Source organism: Dasypus novemcinctus, chromosome 2 (genome assembly GCF_030445035.2).
Source record: "Dasypus novemcinctus isolate mDasNov1 chromosome 2, mDasNov1.1.hap2, whole genome shotgun sequence".
Classification (NCBI taxonomy): Eukaryota; Metazoa; Chordata; class Mammalia; order Cingulata; family Dasypodidae; genus Dasypus; species Dasypus novemcinctus.
Window position 1 is genome coordinate 144,045,125 of NC_080674.1, and position 23,827 is coordinate 144,068,951.

The following is a 23,827-nucleotide window of genomic DNA, read 5'->3' on the forward strand; positions in this document are numbered from 1 at the left end:
TCCAGGGTTCGATACCCAGGGCTTCCTAACCCATGTGGTGAGCTCGCCCACGCACAATACTGCCACATGCAAGGAGTGCCGTGTCATGCAGGGGTGTCCCTCGCGTAGGGGTGCCCCATGCTCAAGGAGTGCACCTCTCAAGGAGAGCTACCCTGCATTAAAAAAACAGTGCAGCTCACCCAGGAGTGGTACTGCACACACAGAGAGCTGATGCAGCAAGATGATGCAACAACAACAACAAAAGCGACACAGTTTTCTGGTGCCACATGACAAGAATGCAAGTGAGCACAGAAGAACACACAGCGAAGGGACACAGAGAGCAGACAGTGGGAGGGGGCGGGGGGAGAGAAATAAGTAAAATAAATCTTAAAAAAAAAAAAATATATATATATATATATATATATATATATAGGGAAGCGGACTTGGCCCAGTGGTTAGGGTGTCCATCTACCACATGGGAGGTCCCCGGTTCAAACCCCAGGCCTCCTTGACCCGTGTGGAGCTGGCCTGTGCTCAGTGCTGATGCGCGCAGGGAGTGCTGTGCCACGCAGGGGTATCCCCGTGTAGGGGAGCCCCACGCGGGGAGTGTGCCCCGTAAGGAAAGCTGCCCAATGTGAAGGAAAGTGCAGCCTGCCCAGGTGTGGCGCCGCACATGCGGAGAGCTTGCACAGCAGGATGGCACGGCAAGGAGAGACACAGATTCCACACAGATTCCCGTGCCGCTGACAGCAACAGAGGTGGACAAAGAAGAGTGCCCAGTGAAGTGGACCCAGAGGGCAGACAACTGGGGATGGGGAAGGGGAGAGAAATTTTTAAAAATCTTAAAAAAAAAAAAATATATATATATATATGCACCTAACTGCAGAGCCTCAAAATAGATGGAGCAAATACTGACAGATTTGACGGGAGAAAGTTTCACATTAATTGTAGGAAATTTTACGTAACTCTTAATAATGGATAGAACATCTAGTCACAAGAGCAATAAAGAAGCACAAGACTTGAATGATACTCTAAACCAACTAGACCTAACAGATCTATATAGAACACTTCATTCAACAAAAGCAGAATACCTATTCTTCTTGGGTGCACATGGATCATTCTCCAGAATAGAACATATGTGGGTCACAAAACAAGTCTCAATAAATAAAAAATATTGATATCATACATCATAAAATGTATATTTTTCAATGACAATGGAATTAAGTTAGAATTCAATGACGGAGGGAGAAATAGAAAACTTACAAGTATGTGGAAATTAAAGAACATACCCTCAAACAACTAATGAGTTGAAGAAATCAGAAGCAAAATTAGGAAATATCTTGAGACAAATAATCATGAAAGAACAACATACCAAAACTTATGGGATGCTGTGAAGGCAATAATGAGAAGGAAATTTATAGCACTTAAAGCTTATATTAAAAAAGAAGATAGATCTCAAATCAGAGCCCTAATCCAAAAACTGGAAGAACTAAAAACAGAAGAGCAAACTAAACCCAAAACAAGCAGAAAGAAGGAAATGAAGGTTAGAGCAGAGATAAATAGGAAACAAAAAAACTATAGGGAGAATCAACAAAACCAAAAGTTGGTTCTTTGAAAAAATCCATAAAACTGACAAATCTTTAGTTAGACTGACAAAGAAAAAAAAAAGAGGGAGTATACAAATTAAGAAAATTAGAAATGATAAGGGGGACATTAATACTGACCTCAATGAAATAAGGACTATAAGAGGATACTTTGAACAGCCGTATGCCAATAAATTAGATAAATTAGATGAAACGGACAAATTCATAGAAACACACAAACTACTTACATTGACTCAAGAAGAAATAGAAGATCTCAACAAACCAGTTGTTAGTAAAGAGATTGAATCAGTAATCAGAAATCTCCCAACAAAGAAAAGCCTAGGACCAGATGGCTTCACAGGGGAGTTCTACCAAACATTCCATGAAGACATGGCTCCAATTCTGCTCAAACTCTTCCAAAAAAATCAAAGAGGAGGGAACACTCCCTCACTCATTCTATGAGGCCAACATTACCCTCATACCAAAACCAGATAAAAGTACCACAATAAAATAAAACTACAGACAAATATCTTTTATGAATATAGATGCAAAAATCCACAACAAAATACTAGCAAACCAAATCCAACAGCATATTAAAAGAATTATACACCATGATCAAGTGTGATTTTCCCCTTATATACATGGTTGCAACATAAGAGAATCAATTAATGTAATACACTGCATTAACAGAATGAATGGTATGGATAAATAGGAACATTCATTCATTGCTAGTGGCAGTCAAATGGTGCATCTGCTGTGGAAGGCAGTTTGGCAGTTTCTCAGAAAGCTAAGTGTAGAACATATGACCCCGCAATCCCACTACTAGGTTTATAACCGGAAGAATTGTCAGTAGGGGCTCTGACATTTGCACACCTATGTTCATAGCAGCATTATTCAGTTTCCAAAAGATGGAAGCAACCCAACTGTCCATAAACTGATGAATGGATAAGTAAAATATGATATATACATATAATGGACTATTACTCAGCTGTAAAAGGAATGAAGACCTGACACAAGCAACAACATGGGTGAACCTTAAAGACATCATGTCAAATGAAATAAGCCAGACACATAAGGACAAATATTGTCTGATGACACTGATTTAAAACAACTGGAAAAAGCAAACTCATAGAGTAAGGATCAAGAATATAGGTTACCTAGGGATGGGATGGGGATAGGAAATGGGAATTTAAGGCTTTATATATATAGGTTCCTATTTGGAATGATGGAAATGTTTTGGTAACGGATGGTAGTGATAGTAGCACAACATATGAATGCAATTACTAGCACTGAAATATGTGTCTGAATGTAATTAAAAGGGGGAAATTTTAGATCGTATATATGGTAACAGAATGAAAAAAAAAAGTCCCTGGAACTGCATTACACAAACAGGGATCTCTAAGTTAAACCATAGACTTTAGCTGGTAGTACAATTATAAAAATGTCCTATCAATTGTAACAAATGTTCCACACCAATGCAGTTTGGTGGTGGGATAGTGTATTGGATTTCTGTATTTTTTGCATGACTGCTCTGTAAATCCACAACTTCTCTAATAAAGAAAAAATACTTAAAAAAGCCACTGGATAATCAAGCATCTCTATTATCATACCTCAACATACGTCATAAACATCAGCTTCTGCCCTCTGTCATTGCAACTTCCTTCTTGCTCTGTACCTCTTCACCATGTATTTTGAATCTGTTTGTGCCTCTGCACATGCTCATTTCTTCTATCTTTCTTTTCTCTATTGATTAAACTCCTACTCATTCTTCAAGATGCACTTCAAGTGATCTCTTCTGGGAAGGCTTCTCACTCAGAGTTCTTTGCTCTCTTCTCTGAGTTCTCACAATGATTGCTCATACAGTGATTATGGCACATACCCAACTCATTGTAATTATATCTTTACACTCCAGTCTTTTGTGTTGCTTTGAGGACAGGTACTGGGTCTCCTTCACACTTGTAGCCCTAGTACTTAGTATGATATCTGGCACACAGAAGGAAGACTACTCATTTGTTGATAAATCATTTAACCACCCTCAAGTTTGTTCTCTCTTCTGTAAAAATAGGAATAATACTATCTTCATAAATTTCAGTTCGAATGTTACTTGTAGAAATGCTTTGTATAAATGAGGAAGAGAAAGGAATAAAGACGTGAGAAGAATCATTAAGGAATCATTTAAATAGTCTAAGCACCCATCTTTATGAATGAGGGAAATGTGCTGCAGAGTGATAAAATGACTAAGCCAAGGTCACATGGAAGTTAGTGGCAGAGTCTGGGTCTCTTACTCAACACATTCCTTTTCCACCTTTCTGCTTCTGGAGCCTCACTTCTCAAGGCCCCAGTTACTGCTACCCAAAGGAGCCTTTTAATGACCCCTCAACCATGATATATACCCATGTGCTGGCCCAAGTGTGGTCACAAGGAGCCAAACTATTTGGCTCCCTCAAGTAATCCCCAAGTTTGATTGCCATTAGAGCACCCTTCACGTATTTGCTTTGAGCAAAGAACAGACTCAACTCTGCTCAAAATCTAGTTTTAAAATTTGCAATCTTAGTGGAGATAACATTTAGAGAAATAACCTCTTGTTCCTGTTTTTTGCAATCTAATTAAAATATTTTTTCCTTTCTGCACATTTACTGAAATTCATCTTCATGCTTATATTTAAATTCCTGTTTTAAGCAGATAAAACTTGAAGCTTTGGATGTGCCTTGGAAAGGTATTGGGTGAATTCTTTGGTGTATGAACTTTAAGCCAAGTAAATAATCACTGGAGAAGAGAAATTATTATCCAAAAGCCCCTTGGCTTAGTCTTCCTAAGTGAGATGGAAAAATGCCCAAACTACTGTTTTCAAAGACAAATATGTAGGAGAGGCAGGGGAGCGCTGTGAACAGGCAAAACTCTGGTCCTCATCATGTAGAAGACCTGTGGCTGCGTACTACTCCTCCCAAGAAAGCAAATGTGTGCTCTGACTGCCCAGGTCCAAGCAACAGGACTATGAATAAATGTGTTGCATTTCTTGGACCTGAGAGAGAGCAGCAGTGCTTAGTAATTCAGTGTGGACCTTCTGAATTTTCAAAGCCTTTTTCAGTCAGTAATTGTTAAGCCTACTCTGGAGCCCAGACAAACAGGTTATTATTATTTTCACATTGGAGATATGGGAGACTGAGAGATCATAGAAATATAAAAGCTGTTCATGCTATCAAGCATTTAGGGATGACTTTTTTTGCTTGAGAATCGATGGTACTTAGAAAATTTTAGCCTCAATCATTCTTACATCACTGAAATTTAAGAAATAGGTATATAATTTTAGTTTTCTTAGTTTTCCAGGACCTTACACCGTACTGCCTCTGTTGTAACCAGGGTTTGCACTCCCCACCCCTCCAGGCTTGTTGGCAAAAGAGTGTAGGTGGTATTATGCCACCATATTTTACCAAGGGCAGTTAGAAAAGTACATGACTTTCTGTTGCTCAGGTAGTAGAGCCTTCTATTGCTTAATGTGTGAAAGGACATTCAGAAAGTATTTATTGTAGGGTTCCTTATCTCTACACTGTGTTTGAATGTGCAACATTTATGGTGGGTATTTATCACAAAGTTTATAAATAGAAAAGGAAGCGAGAGATACTTAGTTGATCAATGCCAAGTGCGATTTCTGGCTCTTTACATCTAAGTGATGGAGATTTTTTCACTCTGCAATCAAATGCAGTTTCTCAATTGGCATAAACAGGCTCTGTTTGGATCCAGGGGCTGTGATGGTATTCGCCAGCTTATTATATAATTCATGGGTTATTGGGAAAGGAAACAAAACAATCACTTTTTTACTGCTATGCAGCCTACAAACCAAATACTAAAATAACCCAAAACCTGAAAAAAAGCATTTAAGAATAAAAATTAATTAAATGTAGCTTTTGGATGTTTCTTTTCAAAATTTGTAGCTGAAATAACATATATCTGGGTTTTGACAGACAGATAGGTAATCACTTCCACTGTTAGCCACTTTCATTCTGCTTAATTACACTGTTTCCTTGATTGATGTTTTCAGAAACAGCAATTTTGACTATGTAAATGGAATCTAATCTTGGTGACTAACTGAAAAGAACAAGATGAATGTTGTTATTGAGAGAGTGGGAGACTTTCTTTCTTACATGAAAAATAAATTCCAGATGGATTAAAGAGTTAAATACACAAAAATGAAAGCATAGAAGCATTAGAAGAAAACACAGGTGCATTTAGAAAAATAATCTTTGAGTAGGGAAGTCCTTTCTAAGCATGGAATGAACCCTAGGAACCATTACTGAAAAGACTGACAAATAAGAAAAAAGAAAATGTAAGCATCATTTATGTTCAGGAAAAGAATACCATAAGGAAAGTAAGAAAACAACTAGCTGAAAAATATTTTCAACACACTTGAAAAGTAATTACAACATATATAACAATTTTTGTAAAAATACTTCGTACAAATCAAAAGTAAAAAGAGTAATGACTCAAGAGAAAATGGCCAAAATACAGAAATAATTTCATAGAAAAAGAAATTCAAATGGACAATAAGGAAAAAGCTGTTTAACCTTACTCATAATAAAGGAAATTTGAATGAAAAAGCATCGAGGTACCATGTCTTACCTACAAAATCTACAATAATTGGAAAAGTTTGTTAACACACATTGTAGACAAGGGAGTGGGAAGGGCACTCTCATGCAATGTCAGTGAAATTTTAGTTTAGGACTGCCTTTTGGAAGGGCATTTCCCAATCTCTAATACAATTTTAAATACACATGCTCTTTAACCCAGCAATTCCAGTTTGAGGAGTTTATCCCACTGATATACCCATAGAAGTGTACAAGTTATATGTAAAAGGATGTACAATGTGGAACTCTTTATTAAAACAAAAAATTGGAACTAACCTAAATGCTCATCAGTAAGAGAATGTAACATAAATTACAGTGCATCTCTGTTGTGGAATACCCTATACCTTTTGTGGAGAAAGAGGTAGATCTGTTGATGCTGATATGGAAAGAGGTCTCTGTCACATCTTACTATTAAGTGAAAAAAATAAGTTGCAAAACTGAATTTGGAGTATGTTTTAATACATTTAAAACAAAAGGATATATATATGTAATACACACACATATATAAAAACACACACACAACTAATTATATTTAAAGATTTATGCCCAGGTATGAAATAAGTTACTAACAGGTTACGTCTGGAGCTTATGACTGAGACAAATGAGATAGTTTAGGAAGGGGAGCTTATTTTAATATACGTTATTGGATCCATCTGAATTTTTCTTTTACGTCATATATTCATTTGATTAACACATAAAAAAATGAGCTATTTCTGCATTTGTCCCATATTTCTGCATACCACTTGTTATAAGGGGAACCCTCAAGGAGAAATCAAATACAGGGTTAGTTCCTGTATTTACCTGGAACTTTTCAACCACTAAAAGATGAGCAACTCCATGGGATTATTGAATATTATCATGGTTTAGATCTTGTCCATATTATGGATTAATTCAGTTGAAATAATCAAACATATCTGTATTATTTAAAAACAAATCCTTCATCTTGGCCCTCTTATCACTGAGTTAAAATTGTAGCTCCCTTTTGTTGATCCTCAGGAAATATAGAGAACAGCCTTGACTGTTCTTTCCTAAGAGCTCTTCAGGTAATAGCATCATCTTAGTTTCCCCCAAATCTCACTCCACCACTTTTCCTTTTACCCTAGTGGGTGATTTCCAGGGGTCTCCTAATCGTCTTTTAAAAATAACCTCATCAAAGAATGGTAAAAAATTCTTTCTGGGGGAAACTGGCTATGAAGATGGCTATGTCTTGGTCCTGCCTGGTTCTCTCCTGGGCAGAGCTGTGCTAGCAAGTGGGTATGACCCTGCCTCCCTCTGCTCACCAAGACCATCCTATAAGGTGGTCAAGAAAGTATCTAGGATCCCAGGACTCTGTCCTCTAATTCTGCTCAGGGCTTCCAACTGCAGGGTTTGTGAGAGAAGATTCCTCTAGAAAAATGAGAACACCCTTCTCCCTTCTAATTGGATGGCCACCAGCGGTTGGGAGCAGTGGGCTCTGTTTGGGAGAGATAGGCTGAAGGTGACACTGTGGGAGCCAAATCTGGGCCCAGAAACTAGCTAATTGCCTACCTCTTTTCTCTGGCCAGGGCTCAGGACACCCCCTTCTCTACCTTCACATACTTGGCCCTTCTCAGTCCGAGGGCCCACCATCAACCTAAACTGAGCTGCAAAAGTTGCTCTATGGGAACTTACTCAATTGTCAAATATTTAGTTTTATTGACTGTGACATGAAAATTTTCTAGTAACTGATATTTATGAAGGGTTAACATAGTGTGGGGCAAATGGTAATGTTAAAATATTCAGTGTGAAAACCAAGATTCCAGTTGCTTATACAGACTTGTCACAATTGTAAAATCAAACAAATATATATATATATATACACACAGAAAAAAATAACTGGATCTTCCTACCAGATAATAGGCCACAGAATAATGGGCTATTCATGGAGAAATAGTCAGATACAACACTGGATAGAATAGAAAGTGAGAAACAGAAACGTGTGCATTTGGGAGTTGGTATATGATAAGGGTGGCATCACAGAATAGTGAGGAAAGGTTAGATTATTTAATAGATGATGTTGGAAAATTAACTCACCATATGGAAGAAAGCCAAATCTGATACAAACTCACTCTACATACAAAATTAAACCTCACTTGGACTAAAGATTTTAAAGTGAATGGTAAATCTATGAAGTTAAGTAATAGAAGAAAAATTAGGCGTAATGTAGGACAGTATCTTTTGAAGGATTTCTTAATAAGACAAAAAGCACAGGTTATTTAAAATATAAGAGTTTCTGTTCAACAAAGAACACAGATGAATGACAGACTGAGAGATGTTTGCAATGTTTAAAATAGACCAGAAACTAGTATTTAGACTACATAGAGAACTCCTGCAAATCCATTTAAAAATACCCCAAAACAGAAATCCTGTTAAAAAGTAGGCAAAGGAGGAATAGAAAGGTGCAGTTCACAGAAAGGAGAAACCCACATGCCTAAAAACTACATGGAGCACTTAGCCTCATTAGCAACTAGAGAAAAGCAAATTAAAATAGTTTTATATCCCTCACACTGAAAATATTAGAAATTAGAATAATGCCTAGAACCCGTGGCACAGGCTGATCCAAGTCCCTGAGGGAGTATAGACTAGGGCAGGCCTTCTGGGGAGCAGTCTTTGGCATATTTGGTGAAATTAACCACGGATGTTCCTTCCTGGGCATGAAACGCAAGAACCCTGAAATAGGATCATGAGGGGGTACAGAAATGTTCTTGGCAGCATTATTTGTGGTAACGGAAGTCAGAGGAAATCTAGGTGCCCATCACTATGGGAATGAATAAGGGGAAGACTGGGGGTGCCGAGACTAGAATATCAGGTAACAGACAGAAGCAGTGATCTAGGTTTACACACAGCAACATGGAGAGACCATCAAATACATGGTGTGGCCAGAATTAAATATGTGAATGTGGTTAAAAGAGGAAATTTTAGTTGGTATATGTGTTGCCAGAATTAAAAGAAAACGACAATCATAGGACTGTACTATACACACAGTGAACCCTAATGTAAATAATGGACTATTTTTAATAGTGCAATTATAATAATATTCTCTCATCAGTTGTAACAAAGTTACCACACTAATGCAAAATGTTAAAAGTTGGGGTGAGTGTAGCAGTTTGATTTAATTTATGAATTCCAAAAAGAAATATTGGGTTATGCTTGTAATCTGATCTATATCTGGACATGATTGAGTTATGATTAGGGCGTTGAGTCCCCACCCCTTGGTGGCACGACAAAGAACAGAGTTGAGGGTTTCTGATGTTGAGGTTTTAATGTTGGAGTTTGATGCTGAAGACTTAAGCTGGAGCCCCGGGAAGTCAGCATGCAGAGGAAAGAGAAGCCAGCCCCAGGAAGAAAGGAATCTTGAACCCAGAGAAAAGCAAGCCCCAGGAATGTAGGAACCCAGGAAGCCTGAACCCTCACAGACATCGGCAGCCATCTTGCTCCAAATAGACTTTGGTGAGGGAAGTAACTTATGCTTTATGGCCTGGTATCTGTAAACCCCTACCCCAAATAAATACCCTTTATAAAAAAACAGTGGGGGCAAGTGGACTTGGCCCAGTGGTTAGGGCATCTGTCTATCACATGGGAGGTCCACAGGCCTCCTTGACCCGGAGTGCCCTGCCACGCAGGGGTGTCCCCGTGCAGGGGAGCCCCACGCGCAAGGAGTGTGCCCCATAAGGAAAGCCGCCCAGTGTGAAAGAAAGTGCAGCCTGCCCAGGAATGGTGCCCAGGAATGGTGCATACATGGAGAGCTGACACAACAAGATGACGCTACAAAAATAAACACAGATTCCCATGCTGCTGACAACAGCAGAAGCAGACAAAGAACATGCAGCAAGTAGACACAGAGAACAGACAACTGGGGCGGAGGGGGAGAGAGGAGAAGGGGAGAGAAATAAATAAATAAATAAATCTTAAAAAAAAAAAAACTCCAAAAAACACAGTGGGTATATGGGAACTCTATATTTTCTGCATGATCTTTCTGTAAACCTACAATTTCTTAAAGAAAAAAAATGGGGTTGAGTAAAAGTGAGTAAGAAAGATCATAATCATAATTTCATTTATATAAATTATAAATACCCATACATACATAAATCAACAATGTATTTTGTCAAGGGTTCCATTAAAATGTAAGCACCATGAGGGTAGGTATTTATAGGGTTTTGATAGTCTCTAAGTATTCCCAGCCTGCAGAACTTTTTACATAGTAGGTACAAAAGAAATATTTCTTAAATGAATGATACATACATGCATACCTATACATCTAAATATATTGGAGCAGGTGGCTTTTGAGGGAGGAGGGAAGGGAATGAGTATGAGGATAAAGCATGAAGGGAAATAAAAATATTATGAAAATGTTCTATTAATTGAGTCATAGTATTAATTCAAATTTTGCTCCTGGGGGTATATCTGGGGAGAAGAGCACTAGGAAACACCCTAAAGTATTATTTATTTGTAGGTGGTAGGATTAATGCTTATTTTTCACTTCTTCCACTTTTCTATATTTTCCCCCAATTTTATTTTATTTCTTTTTTAAAAAAGATTTATTTATTTCTCTCCCCTCCCCCCCAAACCCGGGTTGTCTGTTCTCTGTGTGTATTTGCTGAGTCTTCTTTGTCTGCTTCTGTTGTTGTCAGCAGCATGGCAATCTGTGTTTCTTTTTGCTGCGTTATCTTGTTGTGTCAGCTCTCTGTGTGTGCGGCACCATTCCTGGGCAGGCTGCACTTTGTTTCGCTCTAGGTGGCTCTCCTTACGTGTGGGGCTCCCCTACGTGGGGGACACCCCTGCGTGGCAGGGCACTCCTTGAGTGCATCAGCACTGCACATGGGCCAGCTCCACACAGGTCAAGGAAGCCCAGGGTTTGAACCATGGACCTCCCATGTGGTAGACGGACACCCTAACCACTGGGCCAAGTCCGCCGTCCTCCCCCAATTTTATGATGAGTGTGTATAATTTTTGTTATGCCCAAACTGAACATTTAAAAATGCTTTCTCATACTTGAGAAGGGCAGTGTGCCCTTTACCAAGTTGCCTTCCATTGCTTCTGTCTGTTGCCCTTCTACCTCTCATCTACCCTGTTCCCCAAACACCACATACACATGCAGTTTTACAGAATTCCCCTATCTCTGGCTTTGCTTGTGCCTTGCCCAAAAGAAAATAAGAATCACCTCTCCCTTTTCCTCTAGATTGACTTCCTGGCTTTAGGATCACCTTTGGCTTTCCAGAATAACTGATCCCTGGCTTTCCATTCTATCCTGCTCTGAGGATCTGCCTGGATTCCTGGTCTCAGCCTTTCCCAGTTCAACTCAGCCTGATACTATTCCCACCTATACACAAAAAGAAAGGAATAGATTTCAAGAAATCACAGATTTCAAGAAAGAGCCAACCAACTTTTGGTAGCAAAACTGGGTGCCCATCAGGGAGTATTTTTGGTGCCCAGAAAAGCCTTGCCTGCCCCACTCACCTCCTGGCCTGACATTCTCTACATGCAGAGACAAGGAAGGAAAGAGGAAGGAGAGGGAGAGTTCTACTTCATGTTTTATTTATGCTAAAATGAGCTTCAGTTTAACAGAAATTAGAGATAAGATTCAACTATTTTCCTTTGTTTTAATGAAAAATTAACTTGGTCCACAGAGCTCTGAGATAGGGAAAGATATCCTCAGAATTTGGAAAATGCAGGACAGATTAAATCGAATGGAATCCTTTCTATTTACGTCTGAACCCATTGTCCAAGGCATCTGTGCTGCCAGAGCTTTGTGGTGAACAGTTTGGCTGAGCCCTGGACATGCCCTTCTCTACCTCCAAAGGCCCAGAGTGGAAAATGGGAATCTGCCTCACTCTCCTGCCCATGTCCCACAACACTAGGCTTCTGCCTTGGAGGAGAAGACAAAGAGACGGCTCTCTTCTGCCTCCTCACCGTTTGCTTCTCCATTGCTTGGGCATCACTCTGCAACACTGAGCCACTCAAGAGATAGGAAAAGCAGGGTCCTGGGAAGCTCACAGAGAAGAAAGCTGGCCTGGGAACAGCTAAGGGCCAGTAACCTTCTATGACTTTGCTGTAGCTCCATATTTGATGCTTCATACAGTGATTGAGATGTGTTGGTCCTTCTGTACTTGTGCCATCAACCCCCTTCCTGGGAGGAACTCCCCCTTGTACAGCAGCCTTTCAACTCCTTACACTCTTGTCCCCTCCAATCTGTTTTCTACAGCTGCAGGCTGATCTTTCCAAGGCAGACATGAGTAAGTCACACACCTGCTAAAAGCATCTAACGGCTTCCCATTCACCTTCAAGTCTAGTCCAGCTTCCTACCATGACTGCCAATGGCAGGGTCATGGCTGAGCTCTTTTCTTCAGCATCCCCATCACCTGCCACCTCTCCCTTTTCCTCCCTATGATAGACTCACACCAACCCACTCAGATTTCTCTGTATGTGCTTCTCTTTCTCCCTCTCTGCCATTCATCTACTTCATATGCAATTTAAGGCCCAGAACCCTGTTTTCCATCTGCTATCTGTTATCTCTTCCATATCTTCCTGGTTCCACTCTCCTCTGAGAGTGTTTATTATTTTTTTTCTTCTTTATTTTCTTTTAAATGTTACATTCACAAAGTATGAGGTGCCCATATACCCTCCACCCCACCCATGCCACCCTTCCCACATCAACAACCTCTTCCATCATTGTGGCACATCCACTGCACCAAGCGAATACATTCTGGAGAACCGCTGCAGCATATGGACAGTGGTCCACATTGTAGTCCACACTCTCCCCCAGTCCACCGAGCAGGCCACGACAGGACACACAACATCCAGCATCCATCCCTACAGCACCATCTAGGACAACTCCAAATCCTGAAAATGCCCCCACACCATATCTCTTCTTCCTTCTCCTGACCATCAGCAGCCACCGTGGCCACCCTCCTCTGAGAGTGTTTAAATACACCTTTGACCTACCGACACAGCACTGAACTCCAGAGCCATCTGCCATGACCATAAAACCTGTGGATCTCCATAGTCCTCAGGAGAACCAGTAACTGGGGTTGTATCTACTTTGGCTGTCTCTGGGGTCCTGCTGAGATGTGCATAAACATGACCCCTCTGATGACCTCCTGACTCTTTTTTGAAGACTCTTAGCCATATAAACACATTTGTCTTTGCAATGGCCCTACTTTGGAATTTGTGCTCCTGAGTGTAATGGAGTTGGATTCAGATGTGACCTTTCTACACATGCCTCTTCTGTCACTTTTATTGAACCTGTGGTTGGCGCTAGGGTTGGTATATACTCAGGAGACTTGAATCTATGGACTGTCCATGTGCCAGCTGGGCCCTGAGCTTCAGCAGAGTTCCAACTCCTACCCTCTGGTTTGTTGGACTTACCCAGATCAGCTACCAGGGAGGTGAAGATGGTCAGCCACCACACCAGGGAACTGAGAGTACCTACAACTGCAAGCAGGAGAATTGCATCCATCATCCGTGTGGAATCTAAGCCCCCTCTCGATACAAGGGTGGAGTGGACGTCACCATCCCAGGGCCCACAAGATGGAAGAATAAAATATGGGTTAGAGTGGAATTACTGATATTCTACTATGGAACTATTGTGACTAGTAATGAAAGAAGTTGTAGCATTGATGTGGAGAAAGTGGCCACGGTAGTTGCTGAGGTCAGGGAGAGGGAAGAAGAGATGTGATGTGGGGGCATTTTCGGGACTTGGAGTTGTCCTAAATGATATTGCAGGGACAGATGCTGGACATTATATATCCTGCCATGACCCACTGAATGTACCTGGGGAGAGTGTAAACTACAACGTAAACTATTAACCATGTGGTGCAGCAGTGCTCCAAAATGTATTCACCAAATGCATTGAATGTGCTACAATGATGAAAGAGGGAGTTGATGTGGGAGGATTGGGGTGAGGGGACTGGGGGGTATATGGGAACCTCTTATATTTTTTGAATGTAACATTTTTTGTCATCTATGTATCTTCAAAAAATACAATTAAAAATTGATGGGGGTGGGGAGTGGGGAGTAAGTTATATGAGAATCTCATGTTTTTAAATGTAATGTTTTGTGTGATCTATTAACTTTAAAAAAAGATAATTAAAAAAAGCACCACATGCCTATACATTTAATGCTAACTTTATATTAGCACCAATTAGTCTGTTTAAAATTTGTTCTTATCTTCACATATTATAGAAACAGCATAGTATTTATAAATTCCCTACTTTAACCTTGGTAACTGTGAAAGGTCTTACACACAAAGAGGAAAACAGACTTTCTAAAGATGTCATTTCTAAGGACCAGGGGGGAAATGCCAGTAAATCTACAGTGGTATGAAAACGTTGACTTTAAATCGAGATCTTAAAATCAGTCACTTTAGACTGCAGACTGGAGAAGTCTTCAGCATTCTTAAGATTCTGTATAAATTATCTTAAAGTGCTAGACTTACAAATTTCTTGATGGGTTGTAAAAATGTACATCATATTTGTGTAGATTTAAAATAAAATGATATTTCAACTATTGAAAAAAAGTACATCTTTGAATACACATACACACATGCTCATATACACACAGCCCTCATATACACACAGCCAGTTGTCCCACTAGGTCAACTCTTTTAAAACAGATTTTTACCTCATTTCATTCAGCACAGTCTATAATGTGTTCTTTTTGTGATTGTATGGAGAACGTGTATTTCGTCCACTAGACCAAAAACATCTTGAGGGCAGAAACTTAATCTTATCATTTTATCTCTAGCACCTGACCAAGAACCTTGGTCATTTTAGAGGCTTAGGAAACATTTGTTGCATGAAAGGTGAATTTTCATATAACTCTGTAATTGGGGTATATCCAGTTCTGATATCCTGTGAGTTTCAGAGTATAATCCCACGCCATCATCCTGACATATTTTCTACCATTTAATCTGATGTGAATTTACTCTAATAAAGATAACAACAATACATTTCTCCATGGTATTTATAGCATACATGATTAATGCTGTGCTATTGTGATTAATTTATATAGCATTGTAATTTTTTTCAATGAAATCTCTGAATTTCCACTTGATTTAATTTGTGCTCCTACTCATTGGCTAATACTCTCTAGGAACAGTCTCCATTTTCTATATATCTCTGATATTTCAGACTGATAGCTGTACTTTCATAGGAAATGATTTTTTTTCCAATTTTTTTTGTGTGTGTAGTGTTGAATCTATGAATCTTTTCCTTGGAGAGATTTTTCAAAAAATAATCTGTGTTTGGCAGAAGCTCTGCCTGCCCATTTCCTCCCTCCTTCTCCTTTGCTATCTGTCTTTCCAGGCTACATCACTTCTTTTCACAGCAATATTTTAGCAGCACTCTAGACTGTTAAATAGCTTTAGTGGTCTGCAGTTTCCCAGTTGGAAAATATTCCCTTGGCCTATTTTTAGCCATAGGGCTCACAAGCACAGCCTCGCCTTGCTCTTGTTCTAGATCTGCTGAAGGGCTGGGAAGCTTAGCAGAAAAGCATAGAGGAGGATTTGGTTTGAAACTTGGCTGTGTTTATTGGGAGGAAAAAGTGGCACTGACCATCCAGGGGATTTTGGAGAGCAAACAGCGCTCTCCATTAAGCTCTCTGGAAGAAAACATTAATAGTGCCTATCATGTGTCAGGTTCTGTGTTAAGAGTTTTATATTCTTCATTTCATTAATTCCTCGCCAATGCCCTGGAAGGTCATTATTCATTCGTTCATCAATTCAATTATTTATTTACTGAGCTAATAATTACTGAGCACCTAATATGTGCCTGGTTTTTCTGGAGGTTAAATAGGATGAGGCACAGAAAAGTCTTGACAACTGGGTGAATTGCAGTGCCACTTACAAAGATGGAAAGATGAGGATAAGAGCAAGGTTTTGGGTGGTAGTGGGGGGAACAAGCATTCCATTATCACCCCCATCTTTCAAGTAAGAAAACTTCCAATAGATGTTCCAGGTTCCATGGTTGGTAAGTGATGGAGCAGAGCATAGAACCCAGTCAGTCTGATTCCAGAGCCAAGCTCTTCACTCTGTCCTCCTCAGCTCGGAGGAAATAAAGCATGGCCACGTGGGGTGCTCCCCAGAGCCCAGCTCCTGCCCTCATCCTCTTCAAGCAAACTTAGCCTCCTTTAGACTACCTGAATACTTGCCATCCAACATACACTGTCCCCCTGAATTTTAGAGGTTGATACCCTTGGCAGAAACCTTAGGTGGTACTAAGAAGAGGAATGTCATCTAACTTTAGGCATTGGCTGTGATCCAATGAAAAATTGTCACCAAAGGACATAACAGTTGGCTCCTTTCCCTGTGAGGCCTCATTAATGAATACTCTGCTAAAAGTGCTTCCCCAGACAATTTGGGTAGAAAAAGAGACAGTAGTAATACTTTGGCTATGCTTTTTCATAATTTGTTACACATGTTTCAAAATAATGCAATATGTTTGTGGTGAGGTGATGTATGGGAGCCCTGTGTGATGTTATGCGTTTGTTTTGTAAGTTTACAACTTTTACTATACACTTACTGTTTGTGTATGTTCATGTGTGAATGATATACTTCAATAAATGTTTTTAAAGTGAAAAAAGAAAAAGAAAACAAACAAAAAGAAAAATAGAAAAAGACACAGCTAAGGTGGGTGTGTGTAGAAGTCACCTTTGACCCCTCTCATAAGATAAACCAGTCCCTGGGGCTGGCTCTCAGGTTTTGGGGCCTGCGACCCAGTGTGGACCTGTGATGGGTCCTCTTGCCCTGATCGCACGTCACCCTGGGACTGCCTTAGAGCTCATCCCCTGACCTCTGTGCTCCTCCCTCCTCTCTGCACATCCTCTGCATCATCAGATGCTCACTTAGATGGCTTTGGGTGACACAGTTAGATCCTGGAAGGTATCTTGAGGAGTTTTCTGCCAGATACTCCTAAAAAAACAAAACCAAATCCCTTGTTTTTAAGACCTGCAGCTTTCACAGCTTAAAAAATAACAAAGGAAAAGCAAACAATTTTCAAGTTATTTTCTGTATGGTAAGCAGATATTTGTTTATACTACCAGCCAGGCTTTCAAACTTCAACGAAATGTATTTTCCCAGGATGTTGGTATATAATATTTAAAAACCTAAAAATATTCAAAACATTTGGGAAACTGGTACAAATATAGATTCCCCTGCAGTCCAGGGCAACAGGCTTAAACAACCTTTGGTACCCAGGGTGTGTCTTTACTCAAGCTTCCTGTCTCCTTGGCTCCAGATGGCCAGTGTTCAAATGTTCTGAGCCCTTCACCTCATAATACAAACTCATTCTTCCTTCTTCCCTCTGCCTCCCTCTTCCATTCTGATAAGTTTGCAAGCAGATAACAAACTGTCATCTCAACATCTTTACCTCACACAATGGGATCTCACTAGAGATCATAGCAGGTGGCAAATTGGTCTGATCATTATTTGCATTTTTAATTTGCAGTATTTTAGACTTGGAGTTTTTTATGGGTCTTAAAATGGCTGCACAAACATTGATACATAATTCATCATCTGATTTTCATAATACATGTAGTTAACAATCCATTGATAAACAGAAAAATCATTAACATTTTAAGCAGGACGAAGTTACGGCCTTAGCTGTCTTGCCCCCTACTCTTCTCCTGTGTAGTCCATAAGAAAAAATTGCTTGTGACTGAAGCTCAGTGGATAGACTTCATGCTATTTTAGCAATAGCAGAAGCCTCCTAAGTTGTAAGCTTTGCTCTTCTTCAGAATGACCAAATCTTAAACAGCTAAGATAAAGTATTTTTTTGGTTTCCACAGTTCCCTTACTCGGGAATATTAGATGCTGTTAAGTTTAAACTAAAGATTAGAGAGTAAGAGGGTACCCACTTTCCCATCCTACTTTCTTTTCCCTTCCAGAGTCCTAATCCTTACTCTAGAATACCCCCTTGCCATTCTTCCTTCCTCATCCTCCCTCCTCTTAACCCAAGCATTGCTGCTATTGTGACTCTGAGTTGGAAGAAAGATTAATTCCTGAAAAACAATGTTGAAAAGCAATGACCAGCTCCACAGACAAGCCACACACATAGACAGAATGCCTAGGAATTTCACAGAGAATACAGTCAAATAAAGGGAGCCCTGAGCAGTTTTATCAGGAGGATGATCAGGAGGATGAAGAAAACCAAGCAGATTAATTCAGGAGAGATGCAGAGACTTCAGTCTTTTCTGGTGGCAGGAAATGTAAACTGAGTTAGACAACTCCCTTCTTCTTCTCCAGTTACCTCTACATAGAGAGAGCTAGATCCATCAGGATGAAGCACCTGCAAATAGTCCAGCCCATGCTAGTCTTCCCATTCTCTGCCTCCTACTGCATAGATAAACCAGGTAACCAAAATGTCATTTGTTGGCAGAACTCTCAAACCCTGTTAGGTACTGTGGGTGAGACCCAAAAGACACTCTACCCTCCAGGAGTATGGTGGTCATTGGCACCATATAATGCAGCATACAACTTGGTCTTCAGTTGTTTAACGTGTACTTATTTTATCTCCCCAAACAGCTTATAACATTTTTAGAGCTTCCCCATGTCATCATGTTCACCAAATATCTCTATTAAATCCATGTATTTAGGAAAAAGTTAAGCCATAAATAAAAGTAATTTCCTGCTTCTCTAGTTGAAATGACTATCCTTTTAGAATTTTTAAATTCCCATCTTTGAATATTTATGGAATGCTTACTAAATTACTAGGCATCATTCAAGGCACTAGAAAGACTCCAGTGACCACACAAAGTTTTAATATCTTTCTAGACCTAGGAAGATTAAGGAGACATAAGAAAATCCTTGATCAGCTGCATAATTTCCACATCAAAAATTATGGCTTGCTAGTAGGTGCTTGACTCCAGTCCCAATTTATTGGAGACCTTGGCATTGGTTGAACTTCTTGTTAATGACTGGACTCTATTCTGATGATAAAATGACTCCAAAAACAACAGCCTGAACAACTGAATCCTGGTTTTCATGATGATGTTTCTAAATTAGAAAGAGTTATTCCTAGAATGAGTCTTTTAGGAGATGTGGAGAATAACATATGGTATTTACAATGAGGACCTGATTGTTTTTTTTAAAAACACAGTTGATGATACTGGGCCAATTCCATTACACATGACACAATTAACAATGTGTAGACCCTTTAAAACTGAAATGACTTACACAGAGTGCTTTTAAGAAAATATACATTTGCTATTTATTCTTTTATTACAATTTGGCTTCTCTCCTGCTAAACTGCTCTCTACTCTGAGAAGATGTGTAATGTCAAGAACACACATAAGGATAGCTGAGTAAGTCATAAAGTTCTAAAGGAACACTGATGTTAATTCAGAATGTGCCTTTTGTTAATATCTGAAAGATGTTTATTTCAAACAAAGGTAACTAGAAGGACATTAGTAGCCAGTGAATGAATTTATGCTAACTTTTATTTTGAATAAATCAATTAATTGTAGAAAGGATTTATTACCATGTTAGTAGTGCTTTTAATTCTCGACAATTTTCATAGTTTTCAAGTCAAAATATCATAGTAGATGCTTTCAGCACTAAAATATGCCACACTTTGAGTTTTAGTAAAGGAAACAAACTGCTCGGTTTATTTTCAAATGTCTAGCATCGTTTTGTTCAGGAAGGCTGGCATGTGCCCAGATAAAGTAGAGAATCATGAAATTATCCAACTTGATCCAAAAAAACATTTTTTTTTGTTGAACAGTATTTGTTTTGCTTGGCCAGAAATATCTGATTTGAATGACTTTATCATTACTTTTACATTCTTGCCTTCAGACTCAGTCTCAAAACCAGGCGATGAAGCAAAGTTACACCAGGCTTCCTTGGGCCATCCTTGGCCTGAATGCGAGATTTATTTTACAGAAACAAAGAAGGAAGAGGCAATTGTTGTATTCCTTGGGAGTTTCTTTGGGTAATCTTTACATCTACATCCACCAGTTTTTCTTGCTGAGGCCATGAACAATAGAGGATTTAGGGAAGTGGTTCTAATTCAGTGGATGGGTTCAAGATGGGAGGTTAGAAGGGAATAAAATTAGTTTAATTACAGGACTCTATTCATCTGTTCACAATTTTCAGTGCCTTGGCATTTCCTGCAAGGATGAGGTCCTTCTGTCCCTGGCTTGTGGGTGATCCCCTTCCTACAGAGAGGCTATGTGGTCTCCTGCATGCACAACCAAATTGTTTCCAAATCCTGTTATCTACTATACTTAAGTGAATCTCCAAAACTATAGTTTTCATTTACTCCCTAAACAAAAACTTTTCATCACTCTCCATTTCCTATAGAAAAATATTCAAAGTGCTCATCTTAGCACACAGGGCCCTCTGAGATCTGTCCGTAATTCATCTCTTCAGCATTCTTCCTGTGTGTCCCCTGCAGGAAGTCTATATGGAGCTTTGATCCCTTCCCTTCCTTTGGCCTTTCTGGGCCTCACCTTCACTTGCCCCCTCCAAATACACCTTTCTTTCTTCCCTCCTGCTCAGTAAGTGCCACCCCTATTCTATTTCCTCCCTTAAGCATCCCCCCTCCCCCCGGACACTATTCCCAAGGGGCCTCCTTTGCTGTGTGTACCCATCATTGGCCACCTAATTGAGTCCTGTGCAGGGAGAGCTCTTGAATGGATCTCTTGTTTGGGCAATGAACTTTTCACTTGCTGGTGTTATGCTTTGCCAACTTGATGGCCAGTCCTGCATGCAGTACCTCTTTTTATGTCCCATGGCACCTAGCACATAGTAGACTCTGATTGAATGGTGGAGTGAGAGGTTCTGAACCCAGTTGTGGTTCCTACTCTTTCTTTCACACCTTCTGCAGTGGGAATCCCTTCATCATTCAAATAAAGACAAGCAAAACCCTGAGAAGATCAATACATGAACAAGCCTCTGACTCACAGTTTCCCAGAGTGTCTTCTCAGAATTGGCTCTGAGGTCAGTGTCTGGATGAGAGCAATGGCTTTGCTACCAACTGGTCAGATGATCTTGAGCAAATTTTTCAACTTTTCTGTACCTCTGCACCCTCACATAAAATGGGGATAATAATAGTTCCCAAATCATTTAATCGTTGAGGGGATTAAATAAGATCATATAGGTAAGGCAGTTAATGCTTGGTATGTAAGGGCCCATTAAATGGTGGCTTTTATTCTTATTAAACATTGTGTTAGAAGTTTCTCCCCCATGAGGTATCAGTGTCCTCTCTCAGGGGTAGTGTTACTTGACAACAGACACCTAGAACCACTATTGAATAATGGACTTTGGGAATGGGTCTCCATTCCTGCAGGCTGGCCTACTAAATCGAGGTATTCTTAATTTGGCTGAATTACAGAGCTTTGCCCTGGGCCCACCTACTGGGGTGGTAAGTGCAACTCTACAGAGATAGTTTCATTTCCATTTTTATTTACCAGCTCCTCAGTCCTTGGCAGAGGCAATAGCAGTGGCTTGGTAGGTTTGAGAGAGGCTGCAGCTAAATCTTTCTAGCATTAGACTATGACACTAAAGCTAAGAACAGCACACTCCAGGATGGAATAGAGATATGAACGAAACAACTCAAAACCATGCATGTGACACAATCAAGTTGTCTAAGAGTCAGGCTAGGAAGGAACCACAGGTATCCCTGGCATTCCTGAGCTACCTGGGGTACAGCTGAAGCATTTACACCAGAACCACAATATAATCGTGTCTGTATTTTGCTTGTCTTTTACTGTATGAATTTGTGCTTGTCATCTTTTTACAACATTTATATGATTTAAAATATTTCACCTAATGGGCTGCTTTTCCCAAGACCTACATCTGACACAGATTGAGGAAGTTCCCTTCCTGTACATGAGCCTGAGGTTGTCAACCTTTCTAAGACCAGAAGATAACCCAGTTTGCTACTGGACTGGAAGAGCCCACTGGGCACTGTTCCTGGGGATGGCGAGTGGGAGAGTTACCTTGAATTCAGTCTCAATGTTGGCTAGTCGGGCTAACTCATTGCTTAGCTCCAGTGCGGTGAGGACAGGGTCTTCGCTGGACAGAGACAGGTAGGCAGCACTTGCCAGTCCCTTGTAGGCATTCATGCGAGAGCGTGAGTGGCTGAAGGAGTCTTTCCGCTGCTTCTCAGTGCACTCATTGCACTTGCAGAAATAGTCATGGGGCCGCTCAATGCGCGCACCCTTGAGCAGCAGGATGTGCACAATCTCATACTCCTGGCAGTGCGCCGCCAGGATGATGGGTGTGATGTCATGTGAGAAGCGCGTGCCATCCTCGTCGTAGGCATAGAAATCGTCATCCCGCAGCTCCTGCTCCAGTGGGCTGAGTGTCAGGCGCTGACCCTGCGCGAAGGCCGGGTGGTTCAGGATGGCCTCCACAATGCGAACGTAGCCCTTGCTGATGGCCAGCAGCAGTGCGTCCCCCACCCGTGCCAGGTTCTCCTTCTTGAGCAGCAGCTCCGTGACCTCCAGGTGCTCATTGCCCACAGCCAACTGCAGAGCATTCTGCCCCATGTAGTCCACACAGTTGAAGTTGAGGGTCTTGGACTCCTCCAGCATTTTCCTGACCACAGGGATGTTGCCATACTCGGCCGAGTCCAGGAAGCGCTCCTCCTCAGGTGTCAGGCTAGTGCCCTTCTCGTTGAACATGTAGGCAGGACCCCGGATGGCCTGGCGGCGGCCCTTCTCCCTCAGTGTTGTGTGCCGGCGCTGCATGTTTTTAAAGGTGCTGCTCCCCAACCTGTAGAACAGCAAGGCAAAGATGCTTCGTTACTTTCCCAGGGCCCTTCAGTTTGCTCAGGGGCAGAGCAAACAAATTGCAAAATCTTATTAGAAATCATTGTCTTAATCACTGAAATTAAGACAAATGGGATTACCTGAACTGTTCTTTTTCAAATGGAAGAATTTGACTTAGTCATCTAGCCTCTGTACCTCTTGGGTAGAGGAGTGGCTGCAGAGCTGACATGTGGGTTTTCGTGGTGCGTAATGGGAGTTGGATGTGGAGTAGGGCTGTGGCTAAAACCTGCAGATGGCCATCATTTTTCTCCCGTTTATTTTCATTTGTGTAAACTTGAGTAAGTCCCTTAGCCTCTCTGAATTCCGGCTTTCTCACCTTTTCAACATGGATAACTTCATCTGGGCCATGGGGCCCATAGAAGGGAGGATTAAATGAGGGAACTTGCATGTATAAAGTACATGTTCTTGTTCTGTCAAGTCCTCCAAAGGCTGTGCCACAGAGCTGGCCACTGTGGACTGTGCTGCATTTGGTCCAGGTGTATCATGCCCTGATGAGCTCCTGCACTGTGACACAATTGCAATAAAAGTGCAAGCATGGCTACACACATGTTTCTGCATTCAGTGCTAGTCTCTATGTGGACTGTGTTTTCTGGTCCCCATGCAATTTAAGTACCTGCTAAAGGGCAAGATATGGCAAGGAGCAGGCATAGAGTCATTGCCATTTATTGGTGGCCACTGAAAAAGCTCTTCTGAAGAAACTGAGTCATAACTTCTTAAGACTGAAATGGATTTTTATGTCATAGAAGGAATAGGTAAGCATCTACACCAGGCTCACTTCTACCTTGTTGCTCTTTCCCATTGCAGCATAGTGTAATGGTAACCACTACTGCCACTACTACTACTTCTACTGCTACCACT

General features: G+C 40.6%; 1 protein-coding gene across 1 annotated transcript in view; it reads right to left on the reverse strand.

The window, feature by feature from the left end:
- Positions 1-23,827, reverse strand: part of TRPC7 (transient receptor potential cation channel subfamily C member 7) — a 158,265-nt gene that overhangs the window by 125,994 nt on the left and 8,444 nt on the right. The window contains exon 2 of the mRNA XM_004467395.3: positions 22,136-22,913. Coding sequence (XP_004467452.1) covers positions 22,136-22,913 — 778 coding nt within the window. The remainder of the gene's footprint in view (positions 1-22,135; positions 22,914-23,827) is intronic.